The sequence below is a fragment of the Salvia splendens genome, chromosome 11 (genome assembly GCF_004379255.2).
Source record: "Salvia splendens isolate huo1 chromosome 11, SspV2, whole genome shotgun sequence".
NCBI classification, from domain to species: Eukaryota; Viridiplantae; Streptophyta; class Magnoliopsida; order Lamiales; family Lamiaceae; genus Salvia; species Salvia splendens.
The window spans coordinates 2,505,636-2,524,095 of record NC_056042.1 but is presented as its reverse complement, the minus strand read 5'-3'; the positions used below and the strand labels follow the sequence as shown (position 1 = coordinate 2,524,095).

The following is an 18,460-nucleotide window of genomic DNA, read 5'->3' as shown; positions in this document are numbered from 1 at the left end:
AACTAAACTAAATAAAATAAAATATAATATAATAATAATAATATAATTATTATCTTTATTAATATACAGTTTTCGAACTTTATCATTTTCTTTTCCTGGATAAAATAATACTGTACCATATTTATTATTTATAGATAGATATAATAATGTGTGATTCGTAGTAAAATAGTTATAGAGGCAGCTCGATTGTTGGTAAAGTCATATTAATATATACAACACCGATAGCTGAATATATTTTTTTAATAATAGTATAATTTAAGTAGCATTACTTTGTTTATTTCATGTGATAGCTGAATTACAACGATTCAAAATAATTTTATAAAAAATTATAACTAGTAATATATACAATCTATATATTTTTCAATTTTCATCGAAACACCTCGCTTTTATTTTGCAATTTTTATTTTTTTTTGAAATACTCCTACTTCTCAATTCTACATTAGAAAAATATGTATTTCTTCTTTCACCGCTCAAAAAAATGTTAAAGTAAAATTGTAAACGATTTAAACTCCATTAATTTATATATTTATTGGTGAATTCAACAATTATATTCTTGTTCCAGAAAAAAAAGTAAAGGCTATCATGTGTGCGTGCAATGCATCTATGAAATACTACAAACTTAATGTCAATTTTCTGGACTAGATTGAATACTTGTGCTTACAACTCCATATTGTTAATGGTTACATTCATGTGCAACTTCCATTGTCAATTTATGAACAACCTTCTTCTTCTTCTTCTTCAAATCTGATCGCAGCAGATATGTTTGTGATGGATGCAGCCCCACCATTGTCACTTCAACAACTCATCGCAGCAGATCATAGCTTTTATGATCATCAACAACCTCTCAACTTCTTCTATTGATTATCAGAATTATCGATTACATTTTGGGAGCCTAATTATGTGAATTCATTCAATCTCCACAATTAGGGTTTTTATGCTATCTTCATAACAGTATTCTTTAACGTTGATATCAGATTAATTCTCCATTCAATTGTGTTGTTTTTATGCTTTTGATTCTTCCACACGCCTACAAATTGTTGAACCAAAATTGCGTAAATCTCCCAAACTACCAATCTTTTACCACAACTCGATCAAAATTGAATAAATCTCCTAAACTATCAAGTTTCAAGATGTTTGAATTAAGGTAAGTATGATCGCAGCAGATAACTTTTATGATGATGGAGAAAGTCTTGTCTTCTCCACTCCACTTATCAGACGGAGGGCTAAACATGTCGTTGGAGAGACAAGAAGGCAGTGATCGATAGACTCGGGAATTTTTGCAGAATAATTCATAAAAATACCAAAAATACAACGATGTTATATAAATAAATAAAATTAGCTTCGTAGAGACAAACCGTATACATTAAACAAACCGTATAAAATGTCTGAATCATGAATTATCTATTTTTCAACTTTTTATATGATGTATGCAATATGTATACAGCAAATCAAGACAGTACTCATCCAACTAATATATAAAATTATTTTCGCGATTGTTTATATAAAGCTTGCTATGTGATTTTTACAGTCATTTGTCTGTGAATTAGTATAATGATAACTTGATTGATGGATATATGAAATATTACTAAATTTATAATAAAATATAAGTATTCACTTTGTAGTTGAGTCGTATTCTATTTCGGACCGTTCTACGAGCCATTTTTTTTTTGCAAAAAGCAATACATCCTCTTCTTTTACTTTTTTCTTTATTTATTAATTTATTTTATTATTTTGCTTGCTTTATTTTCTTTTCTCTTAATCTATTTATAATTTTTAAAAATCGTATATCCAAAGGAAATGCGTCTAGAACGATTGAAGAAACATTAAAAATTGGGGACAGATGGAAGTTAGCTGAGGGTGATTTGTTAGATATGAAAATGTGCCTCGTGGGTGATGGCTGGCCTGCATGATTTTGAGCATATTTCAATTAAATGCCGCATAAAGTGTGACAACAAAGCAATATATATACATATGCAGTTTGTTAGGCAAAATGACAATATGGGCTAATTACATTTAATATGATTATTGGCTATTGCAGCCACACATAAAGATCAAACCAATAAAACAATTATTTATTAGTACTTTATCATGCATTTTGGTTGGTAAAAGTATGTACTTTCAACTAAATAACTGAGAAGTTTAAACAAGACAGGAGCTAGAAAATTAGTCACCTCTCTCTCGTGTAATATGATAGAAGTGGGCACATTAATAAAAAATCCAATTATAATAATTTGTAAAAATCAAACGATAGAACGTCGACTCTTAGGATTATTTTTTTATATACTATATTTCGTTTAATAATTATCTCTCTTTTTCTGAATGAATATTATGAATTGACATCAAAATCTCTTATACTGCAAGAGTACTCTTATTTTGATTTTGTATATATGGTCTACAAAAGATTGAACGAACTAAAATATACCCTTCGAATTAAACACTAGTAGTATTGGCCGGGCAAGAAAAATATATCAAATTTTATATTACAAATTTACAAGTATATCTGAGTAATTCATATATATGGCCAGCAAATAAACAGAAAAATACAACGAAAAAAGAAAATTGGAATATCGGTTCCAAAGTAAAGAAAAATATTCGTTATATCTTTTTCATCATTTATTTGTCACTTTTGATGCCTTTGTCTTTTAATACCACAAAGCTTCAATCTCAATTGAATATTTCAAAAGTGCTTTTGTTTCACGACAGAAACGAGATTCTTTTCAAATTTCAACATACATTTCATGGTTTTGAAGGAAAAAATGTGATTATTATTTCTATCATGGGACTATACTGTATTTATTAATATATAGCTACCATATAGTAAGTTCTACAAGTTAATTGTACTTAATTTTTACGTAGTTAACTCGGCTTATAGTATAAAATGTTTATTGAACTTAAACCTATTGACCATTGACATGAACAAAACATAATGATACTAGAATTGCATACATGCTCCGACGTTTATTTATTATGTCTATGCTTTTTTCTTAAAGACAATGCTTATCAATTGAAAAAACCTAATTCTTTTTCTGTTTAATTAATTGGTTTGTGGTAAGTAAAGTATCCATGTCCAATTCACAAAATCCTTCTTTTCCGATCCAATATGTCGGAGTTTTAAGTAGTGTAAAGAGCTTGCTCATAGTAGAACCAACAATTGCATGACATTTTCCCTATTCACCCACTGAAATAGGGAACTGTAAGGGCATAAGCAACGTAGGTCTCGTGTCTCATTTGAGGAGGTGCAAAACTCAAAACATACAAGGGTTATGTTGCAACAGGGAGCGGGATGGGCGACTCACTATGAAGGAAATGAGGATGAGCTAGTTCCCTCACTAACGCGCTAGTGATGTCCAATCGTTGGACTGTCCAATTCGGTATAACAAAAATAAAGGTACAATGTCAGTACTGAAATTCGTTATATCGAAAATTTTGCTATAAGGTATATTGTACTGACTCATCCTCATTGTGTGTTTATTTACCATTTATATTCCAATAAAAATTGATTAAATTTTTTTTAAAAATGATGAAAAAAAATAATTACTAGAAGAGTGGAAGTATGGAAAATAGGGCGTTCATAGTAGAACCAAGTATTGCACGACATCCATCCCATTCAACCCACGAAAACGCGGAACCGTTAAATACGAGGCCAACATAAACCCCAATTCCCAAAGTACCCCTGATGACGTCCGTTATTCTACTTTCTTCCCTCTATTAATTCCCGTTTTCTCTGAATAATTCTCAAAAACAAAAAAAAAATAAAACCCAAAACTCATCGTAACCAACCGCCGTTTCACGTTCTCGATCAGATCAGCGGAGGCAACAATTCATGGAGAAATCTTCGAGTTTCTCGCTGTTCTTCAAGAGGCTGAACAAGAAGGGGAACCGCAGCAGCAGCCGGAGCGAGAGCGGGAGGAGCACCTCCTCCGGCAGCGGCGGCGGTAGCAGTTCGTGGCGGTGGAAGTTGAAGAGCTCCGCCGCATTGCGGTGGAAGAAGAGGTTCAATCTGCACCTCTGGTTTATAGACGACGTCCTTTTCAAATTCGTCTCCGCCTTCGAGGCCGTGTGTTTGGTCTCCGCGCTCTGCTTCTTCTTCCTCTGCTGCGGATGCCATTTCTGATTTCGATTTTTTTTTTCTCCCCTTCTCAAATTGAATCGTCGACGCACAAGCACGTGGTTCTGCTGATGAGTTTCCGGTGAGTGATAACTGACTGAGGGATTTGATCTGATGTTTGATTATTATTGCTGCTTTTTTTTTCCTGCTTGATCTTTTTCCTGGATCCATATTTATGTGTAAAGGCTAACATCAGCTGCATTAATTTTACTGATATATTCTTCCATCGTAGTATGCTTTCTGCTGTAATTCAATATCCGTTGTGAAACTTTTGAATGATTTAATCTGCCTTCTATTTCATCACAGCAATCTCCAACTATTTTGCTCCACTTTGAATTAGTTGATTGATTTTTCATACTGCGCTTTACGATCAAATATCAAGCACTTGTTCGATAAATTATTTGTTTGAAGATCTTTGGTAAAACTCTATAAGATTTCCAGTTTGATTAGGAGATTATTTTGGAGTAATGGGAAAGTTATTTAATTTGAGTAAAAAACAATCTTTTCCTAAATTGCTGTAGAAATGCAAAATATGGATATATTCATTCCTTTGAAAATAATATTTGTAAAATACTTCATTCCTTCTAAAATACTTTCAAAATTCTAATTATGCATATACGCATAGTACTTTTTATGCTAGATTGCTAGTATTACTAATTTTTAGGATTTCGATCTTAATCTGGAGAGCCATAAAATTTGAATTATTAATTATAAATATTGAATCACTACAGAAATTATATTCTCTAATTAAGCTAGAATTTATGTCTATATTGTGCTCCCTTAATTAATGGGGAATTTTTTGTGCAAAACATTCCGTTATAATCATTCAACAATAGGTCAAGATTCCAAAAGTGGGAGAAAAGATATACTACTAGTAGAAAAAGAAGACATTAAAATAAAGTATGAAGTGGAGAAAGTAATTCAAAATTAATCTAAAAATTACAGCAAATATATCCTGTTTAATGCTTAACCGTTGTGGCTGCAATTTGGCGACCAACGGTCGAAAGCTACCTAATGCTCACGACAAACGACAGCTGTAATCTTGTGTTAATTCCATGTTTGTTGACTAATTTTAATGCCTTACCACCCAAGGCAAAGAATGATCCTTAATAATACCACAATTATCTAATAGTTACTGTTAAAACAAAACCATAGACTCCCAACGGTTATTAATTAATCTATCTAAGATTGGTGGTGGAATTATTTTAATTAGATTAGGTTGTGAAATTATTTTAATTGGATGAGTGATTATATAAAACTAGATTTTGAGATTATTTTAACTGAATGAGTAAAACTATGATTTGTTATTATAGAATTATCCATCTAAATCTAAGATGTGAAATTCAACTTTATTAAATTAAATATAATAAATATTCAATTTTATTATATAATCTTTTGAATCGAACACACTTAGTGTCATTTCCATTTCAAAGATCTATAGCTCTAAGGTCCTAACACAAATAGTAAATGAATAGTTATAACTTTTTCGGCCGTTGTCTTCAATTTTCTTCTTAACTTAGATTACGAAATGAAAAGCCAAATCGAAAACTGAAATGAAAAAAAAGTGAAAGTTTCTCTCATTATGAAAAACTGTAACAAAGAACAACAACAATTTCCACAATCAAACTCATTCAACAAGCCTAGTACATACTCACAGCTAGATTGCATTAATCAATTAATTTTCATGATCCCACTTCCTGAAACTCCCAAAAGACTCAAACTTCTCGCTCTCCGCCGGCGCCGTTTCCCTCACCATCATCTCCTCTCCGGAGTAGTTCACCGACGCGGCCGACCTGAACGACCCCTCCCTCGACCTCCCGGACTCGCTGTACTGCTGCACAATCAGCACCGAGAACGACGACTCGAACTCCGACGTCACCAAAAGGTCCCCTATCGGCCCCAGCTCGGGACAGTCGCACCAATCCGCCAGCCCCGTCGTCAGCGCCGACTGCATCCCCCTCCCCCTTCCCACGATGTACAGATCGTGGTAGTGCTCGTCCATCGACTTGATCGCCTTAATCGTCTCCTCCTCGTCGTCCAGAACCAGGTCGAAGCACCGGATGTTGGCGCTGTTCGCCGTCGCGTTTTTGAACTTGTTGAAGTAGTCGTCGTCGAGGAGCTTCTCGCGCTCCGTGTCAATCTCGAGGCTCACGTGCCCTTTTTCGGCCGCTTCGTGATTGGCGCCGGCGACCTCCGAGCTCGGGATGAACCTCACCACGGTGAGCTTGCTGTCCGTCTCGTCGGCCATACGCCACGCGTACGCGAGGGCCTCGCGGTCGTCTGGCCCTCCGAAAAACAGGGCCGCGACGTTTTGCGCGTGGTCCTGCGTCTCCGCAGCCCCTCGGTCAACCAGGATGCCGACCGAGCAGGGCGCATTCTCGAGGATGCCCTCGTTGATGCTGCGGAGGGATGGGTTGATGTCCTCCATCTCTCCGTCCGCATTCCGCTGCTTGTGGAACGGGACGACGAGGAGGGCCGCGCGGCGCTCCCGGGCGACCGTGCACACGTCGTCGTCCATGGTCGTGTAGGGGCAGCGCGCGGTGATGACCTGCGTCGCGACCCCCTCGGACCGCAGCTCGTAGTTGTCGAAGGCCGTGATGATCTGGTCGGCCTGGAGCTCGACCGTGCTGGAGTTGCGCAGCCCGGCCTTGCGCGAGCTGTGCACGACCATCATGGTCGAGGCGCGGCCCACGAGCTCCACGAGCTGCAGGGCGAACACGCTCATTGGGGACTGGGACCGAGCGTTGGATGTGCGGAGGAGGTGGATGATGCTCGGGACGTTGCGCGTGGTGTGGATGCACGCCACCACTCGGAGCTCCTCGTCCGATTTCGCCTTCTGCACCGTGCGCCTCTTGTACGCCACCATGTTCTGCACCGGTTTGAACCAGACAGCCGCTGGTGTTGCGATCATCGTCATCACAAGAACCGCCACGATCATCACCGAGTATGTCTGCGTGCTCAATGCCTATCAAGAACACAAAAACAGCCATTGCCCCTTTCCATTAGCACAAACACAAACTCAAACTCAAAACACAAACACAAACACATAAACACAAATACAAATACAAACACAACACAAACACTACCCCTTGTATCTGGCCGGATTCAAGAATGATCAAGGCCATCACGCTCTTGGTATTGCACATGAACCCGACGGCCAGGGCCTCATCGACAGAGATATCAGAGAAGGCCGAGACCGTGAGAGCGCTCAGCACCTTGACACCGCAGGCCAAGAGTATAACCAGCAAAACAATAGCCCAAGAAGTCTCATTCGACATCGAATCCACATTCGTCCTCAGCCCACAAACCACAAAGTAAACCGGCATCAGAATCCCCATCACGAAATCCTCCAACTTATCCACGATCGTCACCTCGAGCACCTCATTAGGTATGATGAGTCCGAACACAAACGCCCCGATCATCGGGTGCGTCCCACACGCGTCCGTGATGACCCCACTAAGGGCCATTCCGGACACAATAGAGCATATATAGAACTCACTATACCCCTGTCCCTCGGGGACCCTCCGGACGATCCAGCTAAGGCCGGGACGGACAAAGTAGACGCAGACGAGGACAAATGCCACAGTGCTGATCACGGACCACTGCATGTTCGACTGGGAGCTCGTGACAGCGAATCCGAGGGCCAGTAAGCCCCACGAGCACGTCTCGTTGATGAGGGCCGAAGACAGGGCTGTCTTCCCGCTCTCGACGTGGAGCATCTGCTGCTTGTCGAGGATGTTGGTGAGGACGGAGAAGCCGGTGACGGTGAGGGCAGCGCCCCAGAAGAGGCAGCCGGCTCTCTCCGGCTTATCGATTTGGAAAATGAAGTATAAGCCTGCACCAACAGAGAAAGGGATGATGATGCCAGAGAGAGCTACCTTCATAGCCTTTGGACTAGTTCGCATAATTCCTCTAACATCCATTTTCAATCCGATTAAGAAAGCGTAGTATGTGATGGATAAATGAGCCATCGGCTCCAATATTCTGAATGAATAATTTGGGAATGCGAGCTTTCTGTATTCAGCAATTCGCCCAAATACGGTTGGCCCTAACAGTATACCACCCTGAAAATTGAACACAATACCAAATCAAAACAAAATTAAACATCGATTCAACACAATCCGAACCCTAAATCAAAAAATTAATCAAAATTGAAGGAAATCAGAGGGGGAAAAGGAGTTACGAGGACTTCAGCGATGAAGGGGGGTTGGTTGAAGGGTTTAAGAGCGAAGACGAGGAGGTGGATAACGCCCATGGAGAAGGTGAGCTGGATGAGGAAGAGAGAAATGAGGGGGGTCAATGGATCGGGGCCTTCCCAGAGGCCATTGAACCGGTAAATGGTTTCGGCGTAGCACAGAATGGTTTGATTGAGCTTGGCAATGTCCATCATTCCTGGAATTGCCGCCATTGCTGTGCTGGTGCTGGCGCCGCTACCACCTCATGCGCCGCGGCGGCTTCCTCTTCTTCCTCCTCCGAGTTGTGGAACGGATTGTTGGAGCGGGATGAGATTGATTGTGGGATGACGAGAGAGAGGGAAGGGAAATAAGGAGGGAAACTGTTTTTTTTCATGGTCCTCCGTTTTCCGTGGGAGTGGAAAGCCGTTTACTTAATTAGGATATTATTATTGTTAATATTAATATTAATATTAATGTTAGTAATTCAAACTACTAAGTGATATTATTATTATTATTATTATTATTGTCAAGAATTTATACTAATACTTTCTTCTTTAAATTCAAATATGATAACAGCATGCATGCATGCACTGAACATACTTTCTTTTATAAATCCACCTGGTATATTTTAATATTTATACATAAAAGTGGCATATTACCGAAAAGTTAACTTTAGTCAATTCTTATTTTTGCATGCCAACCTAAAAAATCCGTCCGTAAATTATCAAATGACTGATCTGATTTTTCTATTAATTAATATTTCAACGCTGATATGACTTGATGATTTAGCTACGTGACACTACAAACCACCAGTCAATATTCTATTACTAAATTTAATACTACTATCATTTATTATACTCCCTCCGTCTCGCACTACTCGCACGTTTCATTTTCAGCACGGATATTAAGGAATGAGTGTATAGCAAAGTCAAATATTACGGCTGTAGGTGAAATTTTTTACTAAAAATGAAAATAGTGCAAATAACTTAGGACGCCCAGAAAGAAAATAAGTGCAAGTAGTCCGGGACGGAGGGAGTACTTCTTTACATCTTATTTCTCATTTCTCGATTTCTTCCTTCCGTCTTATCTTATCGTTTCTTAATATAGACTTCAACTAGTGTCACAAGATTGATTGATTGCAAAACTAAAAAAAAAAAGAAAAATCATTAATCGGGTAATTTTAGGGTAAATCATTAATCAGGTAATTTTATAGGCAAATTTTAAAGCTAATATGCAAAATTAGAATATGGCAAAAATTTAATAATTTGCATGCAGAATTATTGGAAACAACTAATTAAGTAGAATTTGTTGAAGATTTAGGTGAATTACAAGGTTGAAGATCATAGCATCAAAAGAATAAGGTCAAAATGTGAAGGTTTTTCTCTGATTGATAGAACTGTTGTGAGCCTGAGGCAGAGATCAATTTATACCAGATTTCTTAGTTTCACTAAATAAGCTATGGATCTGCACCACAATATACAAGAGACAGTGTGTGGGAATATGTGTGTGTGTATAGATGTTTAAGACACAGTTCAAACTACAAAAAATATATACACAATGGCAACTCTCACCACTTGAATCATGCAATAGACAGCAAGGTTTAACATGTCTGCAATCACAGTCGCGTGCGCTTGTACATTTAGGGTAAGAAGACCATTTAAATTTAATTGAATACTCCAGACTGTGATATCCCTAAAACTAATCGAGTTTACTGCACAAAAAATTATACAGATACGGATACAAGAAACAGAGTCGAGAGAGTGGCATCTACAGTTGAGCATTGTACCCTATTGTAGCAGTTTCATCCATCAAAATCCGAATCGTCATCAAGGTCCAACTCATCTTCATCAAATTCCCCTCTTTCCTGCAAATTGCTTATCATGTTAAGGAAATGTCTACCTATATAATTACCTTTACTTTTGTCCCTCTGTTATGCAGAAATACAGAAGGTGGAAATGTTTATATTTTATGGCTTTACCTTTATTTTAGTGAATTTTACCATAGCCGTATCAAACTCTGCTCGTTTTTCAGTGGCGATATCATAGTACTTCACCTTTTCCTATAGATCAGAAACCATAAAGCATCAGAAATGGCAACAGTGCTTTGTAACAAGCAGCACTTCAGGTGAATGTTCAAACTTTCAACGTAACAAGCACATTTGAATCTAGCAACATTATGAATGCAGTAACTCAGAGTAACCAAGTTACTTAGGATGAAGACCATGACAAGACATGAAAGAGGAAACAAATCACGCAGTCCCCAAAATCTATTCATCGAGATACTCTCAAAAATCAAAAAGTGGAAGGATAAGTACGCATCTTTTCTCATATTTATTTTCCAATTTGCCTACACAACATAGTTTCAAGAGAGTATAGATTCTCCCCAAATCATATACTCAGTCACTAGCTCACAGCATGATTAGCTGTAAAAGTTAGATATAAACCTCATATGTCATTGTATTCCACTTCTCCCCACACGCTTTCCCGATCTGCAATAAAGGTGTAGCCATGACATATTCACACTAAACCAGAAACATAAACAACAGATGACGTAGTCCATATCAGGTCTGTGCAGTACATACATGACGCATTGACTTGATATCAGGATTCATCTCTTGGTATTCCTTACGAAAATCCTGCCTGGAACATCAAAAAGTCATAGCGGAGAGGTGTTCAAGTGCAAAACTGCAATTTCGGTATCTTCTCAAGATTTGGTGAATTCGAAAGCACTCATTTTCATACTTAGTGTTTAGCTTAAAATCTGTGACAAACCACTCAACGATAGCAAGCTCTTCCATATAATACTAAGCAACAGCAGATGCAATATTGGTAAAGTAAAACAAGTTCACAAGAAACCTCAGCCAGCAAGAACAACCAACTACAATACACCAAAAGATAACAACTTTTTTTCAGCACACAAAACTTGAACTGAATTCAACTTGGAAAACGAATAAATGGAATTCAGAATCATTCAATTGCTTGTTAAACAGTGTCGAACATCTCAACAAAAGCTCCATTTTGTTTTCTACCTTTTCTTCCCCAAAATATATCAAGAAGACCTAATTATCACACTCTATAAAATACTTCAATTCTTCAAAACAAAAGGCAAACACACATTGAATCATATAGTGAAGTAGAAACATATAGTATAATTTTCCAATAAATGTATTTCTACATGAATTGAAAAACGAAAGACCTACAGGAAATAGAAGAAAGCCGGTGGAGGTTTCTTAGGTTTCATGGCGTCAATTCTCGATACAATTTTTCGCGCCTTCTTCTTTCCAGCCTTCCTCTTGGTCTCACCATGATTCACCAGCGCACCAATTTTCCTTTGGAAGAAAAGAAAAACTCTGTCAGCACATTTTGGGCGGAAAATTGATGAAAAACTAAAATGAAAAGTGGAGAAAGCAGAGCGGCGGTCCTCTCTCTCTCTCTCTATAACTCTTTTTACCCGTTAGTTTTGGTAGAAGTGGAAGCTGAGGAAGTTGTCGTTTTAAGTTTAGTCATCTCGGCGGCGGCGGCGGCGGCGGCGCTTGATCGTGGCGGAGGGCTCTGCAGCTACCGATCGGTGAGTGGAAAATGCGCAGGAGCGGAATTTGGGGAAATCAATGATAGGATAAGAGAATGTGTACTTTTATTACTTTTAAATTTTTATATCAATTTTTTTGGTAATTGTATTAATTTATTTCATTTTTTTGTCAATTTTATTTTCATCTTTCTAATCGTGTTAATTTTATTAATATCAAAATTTCAAATATTTTTCAAAAAATACAAAATTGTACATCATGTTAGACTCAATAACTGGGATGAAATTTTGATGATTGAATTATTAAATTAAAAAAGTTGGAATAATAAAATATACTATACCGTAAACACTACTTAAAATAAAATTGAAAAATTTCAAAGGTTTTTGTTAAAATTGATAAAATCACTAAAACTGCATGAATAATTGGCAAACGTGTCATCAATTAATTAAAGACACTTCTCTTTGAGTCATAAATATTGGCCATTTTTCACCTATGTATATGGTTCTTGTTTATATTTTGTATTCAAAATTTTAGTTTCTTTTCTATATACTGCACTTCTTTTATTTTTTTCCTTTAGCAAATATAGAGTTTTGAGTGTTTCTTGAGCAATAGTTTCGAGTTGATTATACTCCTATATGAGTAGTATTTTTTTGGTTGGACTGAATTTCGAATTTCAGTTTTAGATTACAATTAAAGCATGTAAACTTCTATTCAATTCACCTTCGGCCCAATAAAAATTTGATTGAGCTTGTTTAGTGAAACTCGTTGCATGGAGTATACATTAATTGACCTTGAAATAAATCATGTTATTCAATTTTCTCTGTGAAATAATACAAATGTCAATAAGCTTCAAACTCCTATAAAAGTTCATTTTCCTTAAAACTTTAATTAAATCTTTACACCAAGTAATACTCATAGTATTATTATACTATATCCAAACTATAAAGAGGCATTTCCGATATAGAAGTTATAGCTATATTCAAGTTTAAGTTAATTATAATCTCAAGTTTTTACGGCTCATTAATTAGCCTTTATAGCTAGGTTTTGGATGCATAAATAGTGAAGTTTTCTCTATGTATACGGTATACCATACAATAAAAGTTACTCTAAAATAAACTAAAAAATCATTAAATGCTTCCAATCTTGATGACATAATCGAAAATCTAAAACACTATCACCACGCGCGCTTGTTCATAACTGATTAAGCTTAATTGGAAAATTTGTAGATTGTGTAAAGATCTTTCCAGAACTTTCCTTAGTACAAACACACTTGCCTTAGTACAAACATATATCTTGTAACTTTCCTTAATTACATGAACTCATAACTCAATTTTATTTGATTTTGACTTGATTCTTACACAAAACATGAATTACCCAAAACACTGTAGTAAAATTTTGGTAGTCTGGGAGATTTATCCAATTTTGATGTGTCCGTAGGAGTGTTGGAGAATCATAAGAACAAACAACACAACTGAATGGAGAACTAATCTACTATCAACATTAAATCATGTCATCAAATGGAAAATAACCACTATGAACATCAGATGTGTAGATATCTACATGTTCACATAAAAACCCTAATTTGTAGGAGTGTGGAAGAATCAAAAGCATAAAAACAACACAATTGAACGGAGAATTAATCTGATATCAACGTTAAAGAGCATACATAATACTGTTATGAAGATAGCATAAAAACCCTAATTGTGGAGATTGAATGAATTCACATAATTAGGCTCCCAAAATGTAATCGATAATTCTGATAATCAATTAAAGAAGTCAAGAGCTTCTTCACCATCATAAAGGCTATGATCTGCCGCGATCACAGAGTCATCTGCTGCGATGAGTTGTTGAAGTGAGAGTGGTGGGGCTGCATCAATCACAAAGTTATCTGCTGCGATCAGATTTGAAGAAGAAGAAGAAGATGGAAGAGCACAGTTCTTCATATTTTCTTCAATATTTCCCAATTGGTCCCTGCCCTCGTATTCGCGGCGGATCTGCGCCGGAGCGCGGTTGATGAGAGCCTCGACGGAGGGATGGCCGAAGGAGTAGAGTTTGCCGGCGGGAGACTTGACCAGAATAGCGATCTCGACGCCGCACAAGACGGCGAGCTCGGTGGCTTTGCGGAATAGGCCGCCGCGGCGCTTCGTAAACGCAACTTGGAGGCTGCTTTTCTTCTCAATTTTCTTCATTGCAATCTTCCTTCGACCCAGAGTTTTTTTGGGAGGATTTTCCATGGCTAGATTGATCAGAAAGCAGAATGAAGAGAAATTACAAAGTAAGATGTGTGAATTGTTGCGTTAACAATTCAATATTTATAGCCGTTTGAACAGAGGGCTGTAATTAATGACACTTTCCATCTTACTCTTTACTTTCCTTCTTTGCGATTACCAAACCCGAAAACTTGCCATAATGCACAAAATTAAACTAGACTAAAACTGCTTAGTTCTCCTAATTAACTACACAATATATTTCAGTCAAATAGAATATCGATGTGGGTATATATTCATATATATGACGTGATTTCCATAATCATTTTTCCAATAATCTAATTCTGTTTACTGCTTCAATCTTACTACGAATCACACTATTGTAACGATTCTATAAATATAAGTAATACTCCATTTTATTATTTAGTAAACAATCTTATTATTATTACAAAAAAAATTGTAATAAAAATTATAACATTTGTTAAATTTTGGTACGTCCCAATTATGAATCGGTTAAAAATTATGAATTTTGGATTTGTTCTCAATTATCTTCATGATAATAAAAAAAATCGATTGTCAACGTGTATTGATGGGATACGAACTAAGCAACTAAACCCTAATTGCGAGCCCAATAGCAGTGACGGCCCATCAGCCCAAAACCCAAGAAAGAGTATCAGTTCGGCACAACCAAAGAGTTCGGTCACAGCCTATAGCTCGGTAAAAGCCGAGCAATCGAGCTCAACTCTCAGATCGGCAAAAGCTGATCGGCAAAGTTCAGCAGTTCGGTCTCAACCAAAGAGTTCGGTCACAGCCTATAGCTCGGTAAAAGCCGACCAATCGAGCTCAACTCTCAGATCGGCAAAGTTCAGCAGTTCGGTCTCAGTATTCGACCGAACAAGGAGATAGTGGACCCATGCAGGATCCCCACGACCTCCATTACACCCACGATCTATTTAGTGGTATTAAGAAGTTATCAACCCCACTACCAGGGCTGCAAACCACGATCTTAGTTCGAATGTATAAATAGAACTTAGATCAGATAGACCAGGGTTAAGCTCTCTAGATCCTGAATCTTATAGCAAATCAGTATTGTAATCTGTAAGCGAGACCAAGCAATACAAATTTGCCCTCTCTTCTTCCCGTGGACGTAGATTTACCTCAGTAAATCGAACCACGTAATTTCCCGTGTTGTGATCATTTATTACTTGCATTTATTCCCATCAAAAATTCGCCACATCATCACTGGCGCCGTCTGTGGGAAACAGAGAACCAAAACTGTGATAAAAGCGAGTTTTTGATCCTTTTCTACCAAAAAAAAAAAATGCGTACCAGATCACATAATACCCATACTTCCGTCCGTGATGAAGGTGAGGAAGCTAGTCCAGTCCATAGGTCTGGAAAACAGCCTCGGGAGAAATCTGCCTCCAGTTCTCACGGTGAAGGAACAAGCCACTCAAAAAGTCATCGCACCGAGCCTCCCCAGCCGCTCGCTTTGAATGAGGCTGTCAAGTTGTTCTTGGCTGAGAAGCAGGATGAGTTCCTAACATTCCTGCAAAAGAGCCAGAAGCCGGAGAAGAAAACAGCGGATTCTCCCTCCCCCTCCAGACATGAAAGTCACTACCGCAGTAGTGTCGCACCTTCCAGGAGAAAGAATCCTCACCACCGACATGTTCATTCTCCTCCTTGTTACCGAAATCACAGGAGAACTCCATCTCCACCATACCGGAGAGATGTCGGATTCGCTATGTATGGAGCGCTGAAGACTCCATTCTCGGATGATATCACCAGAACTCCATTGCCACAGAATTACCGAACTCCGTCAATGACTTATGACGGGTTAGTGGATCCTCATGATTTCCTGGGACGCTATCAGTATAATATGGCGAACCAAGGTCTCAATGAGGTTCACATGTGTAAGTTGTTTCCCGAGCTGCTTATCGGGAACGCAAGAAGGTGGTTTGACAGCCTCCCTCAAGGGAGCATTAGGTCTTACAGAGATCTAATGGATGCTTTTCACAGGAGATTCTTCCAGAAAGCGGAAGCCCGAATCACTTCGGCTCAGCTGCTTTCTATACGTCAAGGTCGCGATGAAAAAATTAGCGACTTCATGACGAGATTCCACAAGGAATGCCTACAAGTAGATGATCTCAATGATCTACTTGTCATTTCGGCATTCCAAAATGGAATTCTGCCCGGAGCTCTCTACAGAAAGCTCGTTGAGTGCAGTCCGCAAACAGCTCAAGAGATGTGGGACATTGCGGACCAGTTTTCTCGTGCCGATGAGGCAGACCGTCGAAAACGGTCTTTAGACAGCTCATCCAGAGGAGACAAAAAGAAGCCCGATCATAGCGATCAGGGGCTTCCTCGCCGAACTCCTTTTGAAAGAATTCAAAGGGCACCGGTACAAGGCAGATTGGGACCACGTCTCGATCTTGAGAAACCGCCCGCTCAGTTCGTACCATTGAACAAGTCGAGAGCGGAAATTTTCGAACTGCATTCTGATATGTTCGAAAAACCAAAGCGGATGACGAAATCAGCCACGCGCCGAAGTCAGGATACGTACTGCTCCTACCATCAAGACCACGGTCACGATACCGAGGAGTGCCGAAATTTGGCAGCAGGTATTGATGTTCTTGTGAAAGCAGGGACGTTAAAAAAATACCAAAGCAAGCTGCCGAAGAAGAATAAGAAACAGAGAGGTGCGAACTGCGCTCCTCAGGATCCTAAAAGGCAACAGGATCCCGAAGACGATGACAAGCCGCAATATGAAGGAGTAATCCAGACTATTGACGCTCTCCCAGCCGGGAAGACTAAGTCGTCTCTAAAAGCAGAACGCAGAGGCGTCAATCGAGAGGAGCCTATGCATAAAAGGCTGAAGAAGGAGGAAGTAATCACGTTTTCAGATGCAGATCCCGTCCCGGCCATTTCTCCTCATCAAGACGCGATTGTCATTCAGGCCGGAGTGGCAAACAAACTGATCCACAGAGTGTTTGTGGATACAGGAGCGTCGGTTAGCATTCTTTTTAAAGAATGTTTTGATAAACTGGAAGTGGATCCAGCTCGGCTCAGTCCGGCCCCACTTCCTCTGAAAAGTTTCGCCCAGGAAGACACCCGCCCTGAAGGTACTATCAGCCTTCCGATTACGGTGGGAAGAGCGCCTACTAGCTCCAGTACGATGATCGAGTTTTTTGTGGTAAAAGCTCGGTCCCCGTATAACATCATCCTGGGAAGAGACTGGCTCAACACAGTTCGGGCCATTTGCTCTACTTATCACCTCACAATCAAGATCCCCACTAAAGGAGGGATTGCAGTCATCCGAGGTGATCAAAAGAGAGCAAAAGAATGTTTGCAGATTGCGCTTAAAAGTGCCGAGCAATCAGATCGGCACCATCAAGCATAGCAATCACAGCAGCCGGAGTCAGAGGCAGGAGAAATGACCGAAGTCACACCGGAGCCGAACTCGATGACAGTTCAGTTATACGAAGATGATCCATCCAGAACGGTCAAGATCGGTTTCGCGGGAACACCTCTGCTCCGGGAAAAGACCATCCAGCTCCTCAAAGAGTACAAAGATGTCTTTGCGTGGTCTCCGTTGGACATGACCGGAGTGTCTTCCGAGGTAATTACACATCGGTTAAATATTGATCCCTCAGTCCGGCCTATAAAACAGAAGCAAAGACTCTTTGCGGCAGAAAGAAATCAAGTCATCCATGACGAAGTCCGCCAATTACTGAAAGCGGATGTATTATTTGAAGTAAAATATCCTTCTTGGGTGGCCAATCCTGTGATGATCAAGAAAAAAGAAGGATGGCGGATGTGCATAGATTTTACCGATCTAAATAAGCACTGTCCTAAAGATTGCTACCCCCTTCCGAACATAGATAAAAAAGTAGAAGCTTTGATAGGCTTCGAAATTTTCTGTTTTCTTGATTTGTATAAAGGATACCACCAAGTTTTAATGGATGAGAATGATGCTTCAAAAACGGCTTTCATTACTGACTTCGGCATTTTTGCTTATAAAAAGATGCCATTCGGTTTAAAGAATGCCGGAGCCACATATCAAAGGATGGTAGACAAGCTATTTCGGCACCTGATCGGAAAAGAGGTTGAAGTCTATGTTGACGACATAGTTGTTAAAAGTAGAAGCACATCGGATTACGAAGACAATCTCAAATCAACTCTCGACGTGCTCAAAAAAGCCAACCTCAAACTCAATCCCCAAAAATGTACCTTTTTGGTAGATTCGGGAAAGTTTCTGGGTTGTTGGGTTTCAAAGGACGGACTCAAGGCAAATCCCCTAAAGGTTCAAGTTGTTCAGAACATGGCAATGCCGAAGTCCATACATGATGTGCAAAGGCTAACTGGATGTCTAGCCGCACTGAATAGATTCCTTTCCCAAGCAGCCGAAAAGCAACTGCCGTTCTTCAATGTTTTGAAGAAGGCA

At 39.0% G+C, this 18,460-nt stretch overlaps 3 protein-coding genes across 3 annotated transcripts; all 3 read right to left on the bottom strand.

The window, feature by feature from the left end:
• Positions 1–5,662: 5,662 nt before the first annotated feature.
• Positions 5,663–8,830, bottom strand: LOC121755084 (cation/H(+) antiporter 15-like). The gene is made up of 3 exons (XM_042150369.1): positions 8,292–8,830; positions 7,195–8,172; positions 5,663–7,073 (listed from the first exon to the last, which is right to left on the bottom strand). Exons 1-3 carry the CDS (start codon positions 8,514–8,516, stop codon positions 5,784–5,786), a joined length of 2,493 nt encoding a protein of 830 aa, XP_042006303.1. The 5' UTR covers positions 8,517–8,830; the 3' UTR covers positions 5,663–5,783.
• A 1,004-nt stretch (positions 8,831–9,834) lies between these two features.
• LOC121756296 (high mobility group B protein 14-like) lies at positions 9,835–11,891 on the bottom strand. The gene is made up of 6 exons (XM_042151801.1): positions 11,734–11,891; positions 11,483–11,611; positions 10,865–10,922; positions 10,727–10,771; positions 10,262–10,342; positions 9,835–10,147 (listed from the first exon to the last, which is right to left on the bottom strand). Exons 1-6 carry the CDS (start codon positions 11,787–11,789, stop codon positions 10,085–10,087), a joined length of 432 nt encoding a protein of 143 aa, XP_042007735.1. The 5' UTR covers positions 11,790–11,891; the 3' UTR covers positions 9,835–10,084.
• Positions 11,892–13,506: 1,615 nt separating this feature from the next.
• Positions 13,507–14,018, bottom strand: LOC121755379 (MADS-box transcription factor 51-like). Its single transcript, XM_042150683.1, has one exon. The coding sequence runs from the start codon at positions 13,996–13,998 to the stop codon at positions 13,573–13,575; it is 426 nt and encodes a 141-aa protein (XP_042006617.1). The 5' UTR covers positions 13,999–14,018; the 3' UTR covers positions 13,507–13,572.
• Between the last annotated feature and the right edge of the window lie 4,442 nt (positions 14,019–18,460).

Bases quoted from the DNA above. Each gene is read 5' to 3' on its own strand.
- LOC121755084 (XM_042150369.1), bottom strand. From the start codon at position 8,516: ATGGCGGCAATTCCAGGAATGATGGACATTGCCAAGCTCAATCAAACC. The intron at 8,173-8,291 runs GTAACTCCTTTT...TTCAATTTTCAG, and splicing joins CCTTCATCGCTGAAGTCCTC to GGTGGTATACTGTTAGGGCC. The intron at 7,074-7,194 runs GTAGTGTTTGTG...TGTTCTTGATAG, and splicing joins AATCCGGCCAGATACAAGGG to GCATTGAGCACGCAGACATA.
- LOC121756296 (XM_042151801.1), bottom strand. From the start codon at position 11,789: ATGACTAAACTTAAAACGACAACTTCCTCAGCTTCCACTTCTACCAAA. The intron at 11,612-11,733 runs GTAAAAAGAGTT...TTTCTTCCAAAG, and splicing joins ACTTCTACCAAAACTAACGG to GAAAATTGGTGCGCTGGTGA. The intron at 10,772-10,864 runs GTATGTACTGCA...CCTTTATTGCAG, and splicing joins ATATCAAGTCAATGCGTCAT to ATCGGGAAAGCGTGTGGGGA.
- LOC121755379 (XM_042150683.1), bottom strand. From the start codon at position 13,998: ATGAAGAAAATTGAGAAGAAAAGCAGCCTCCAAGTTGCGTTTACGAAG.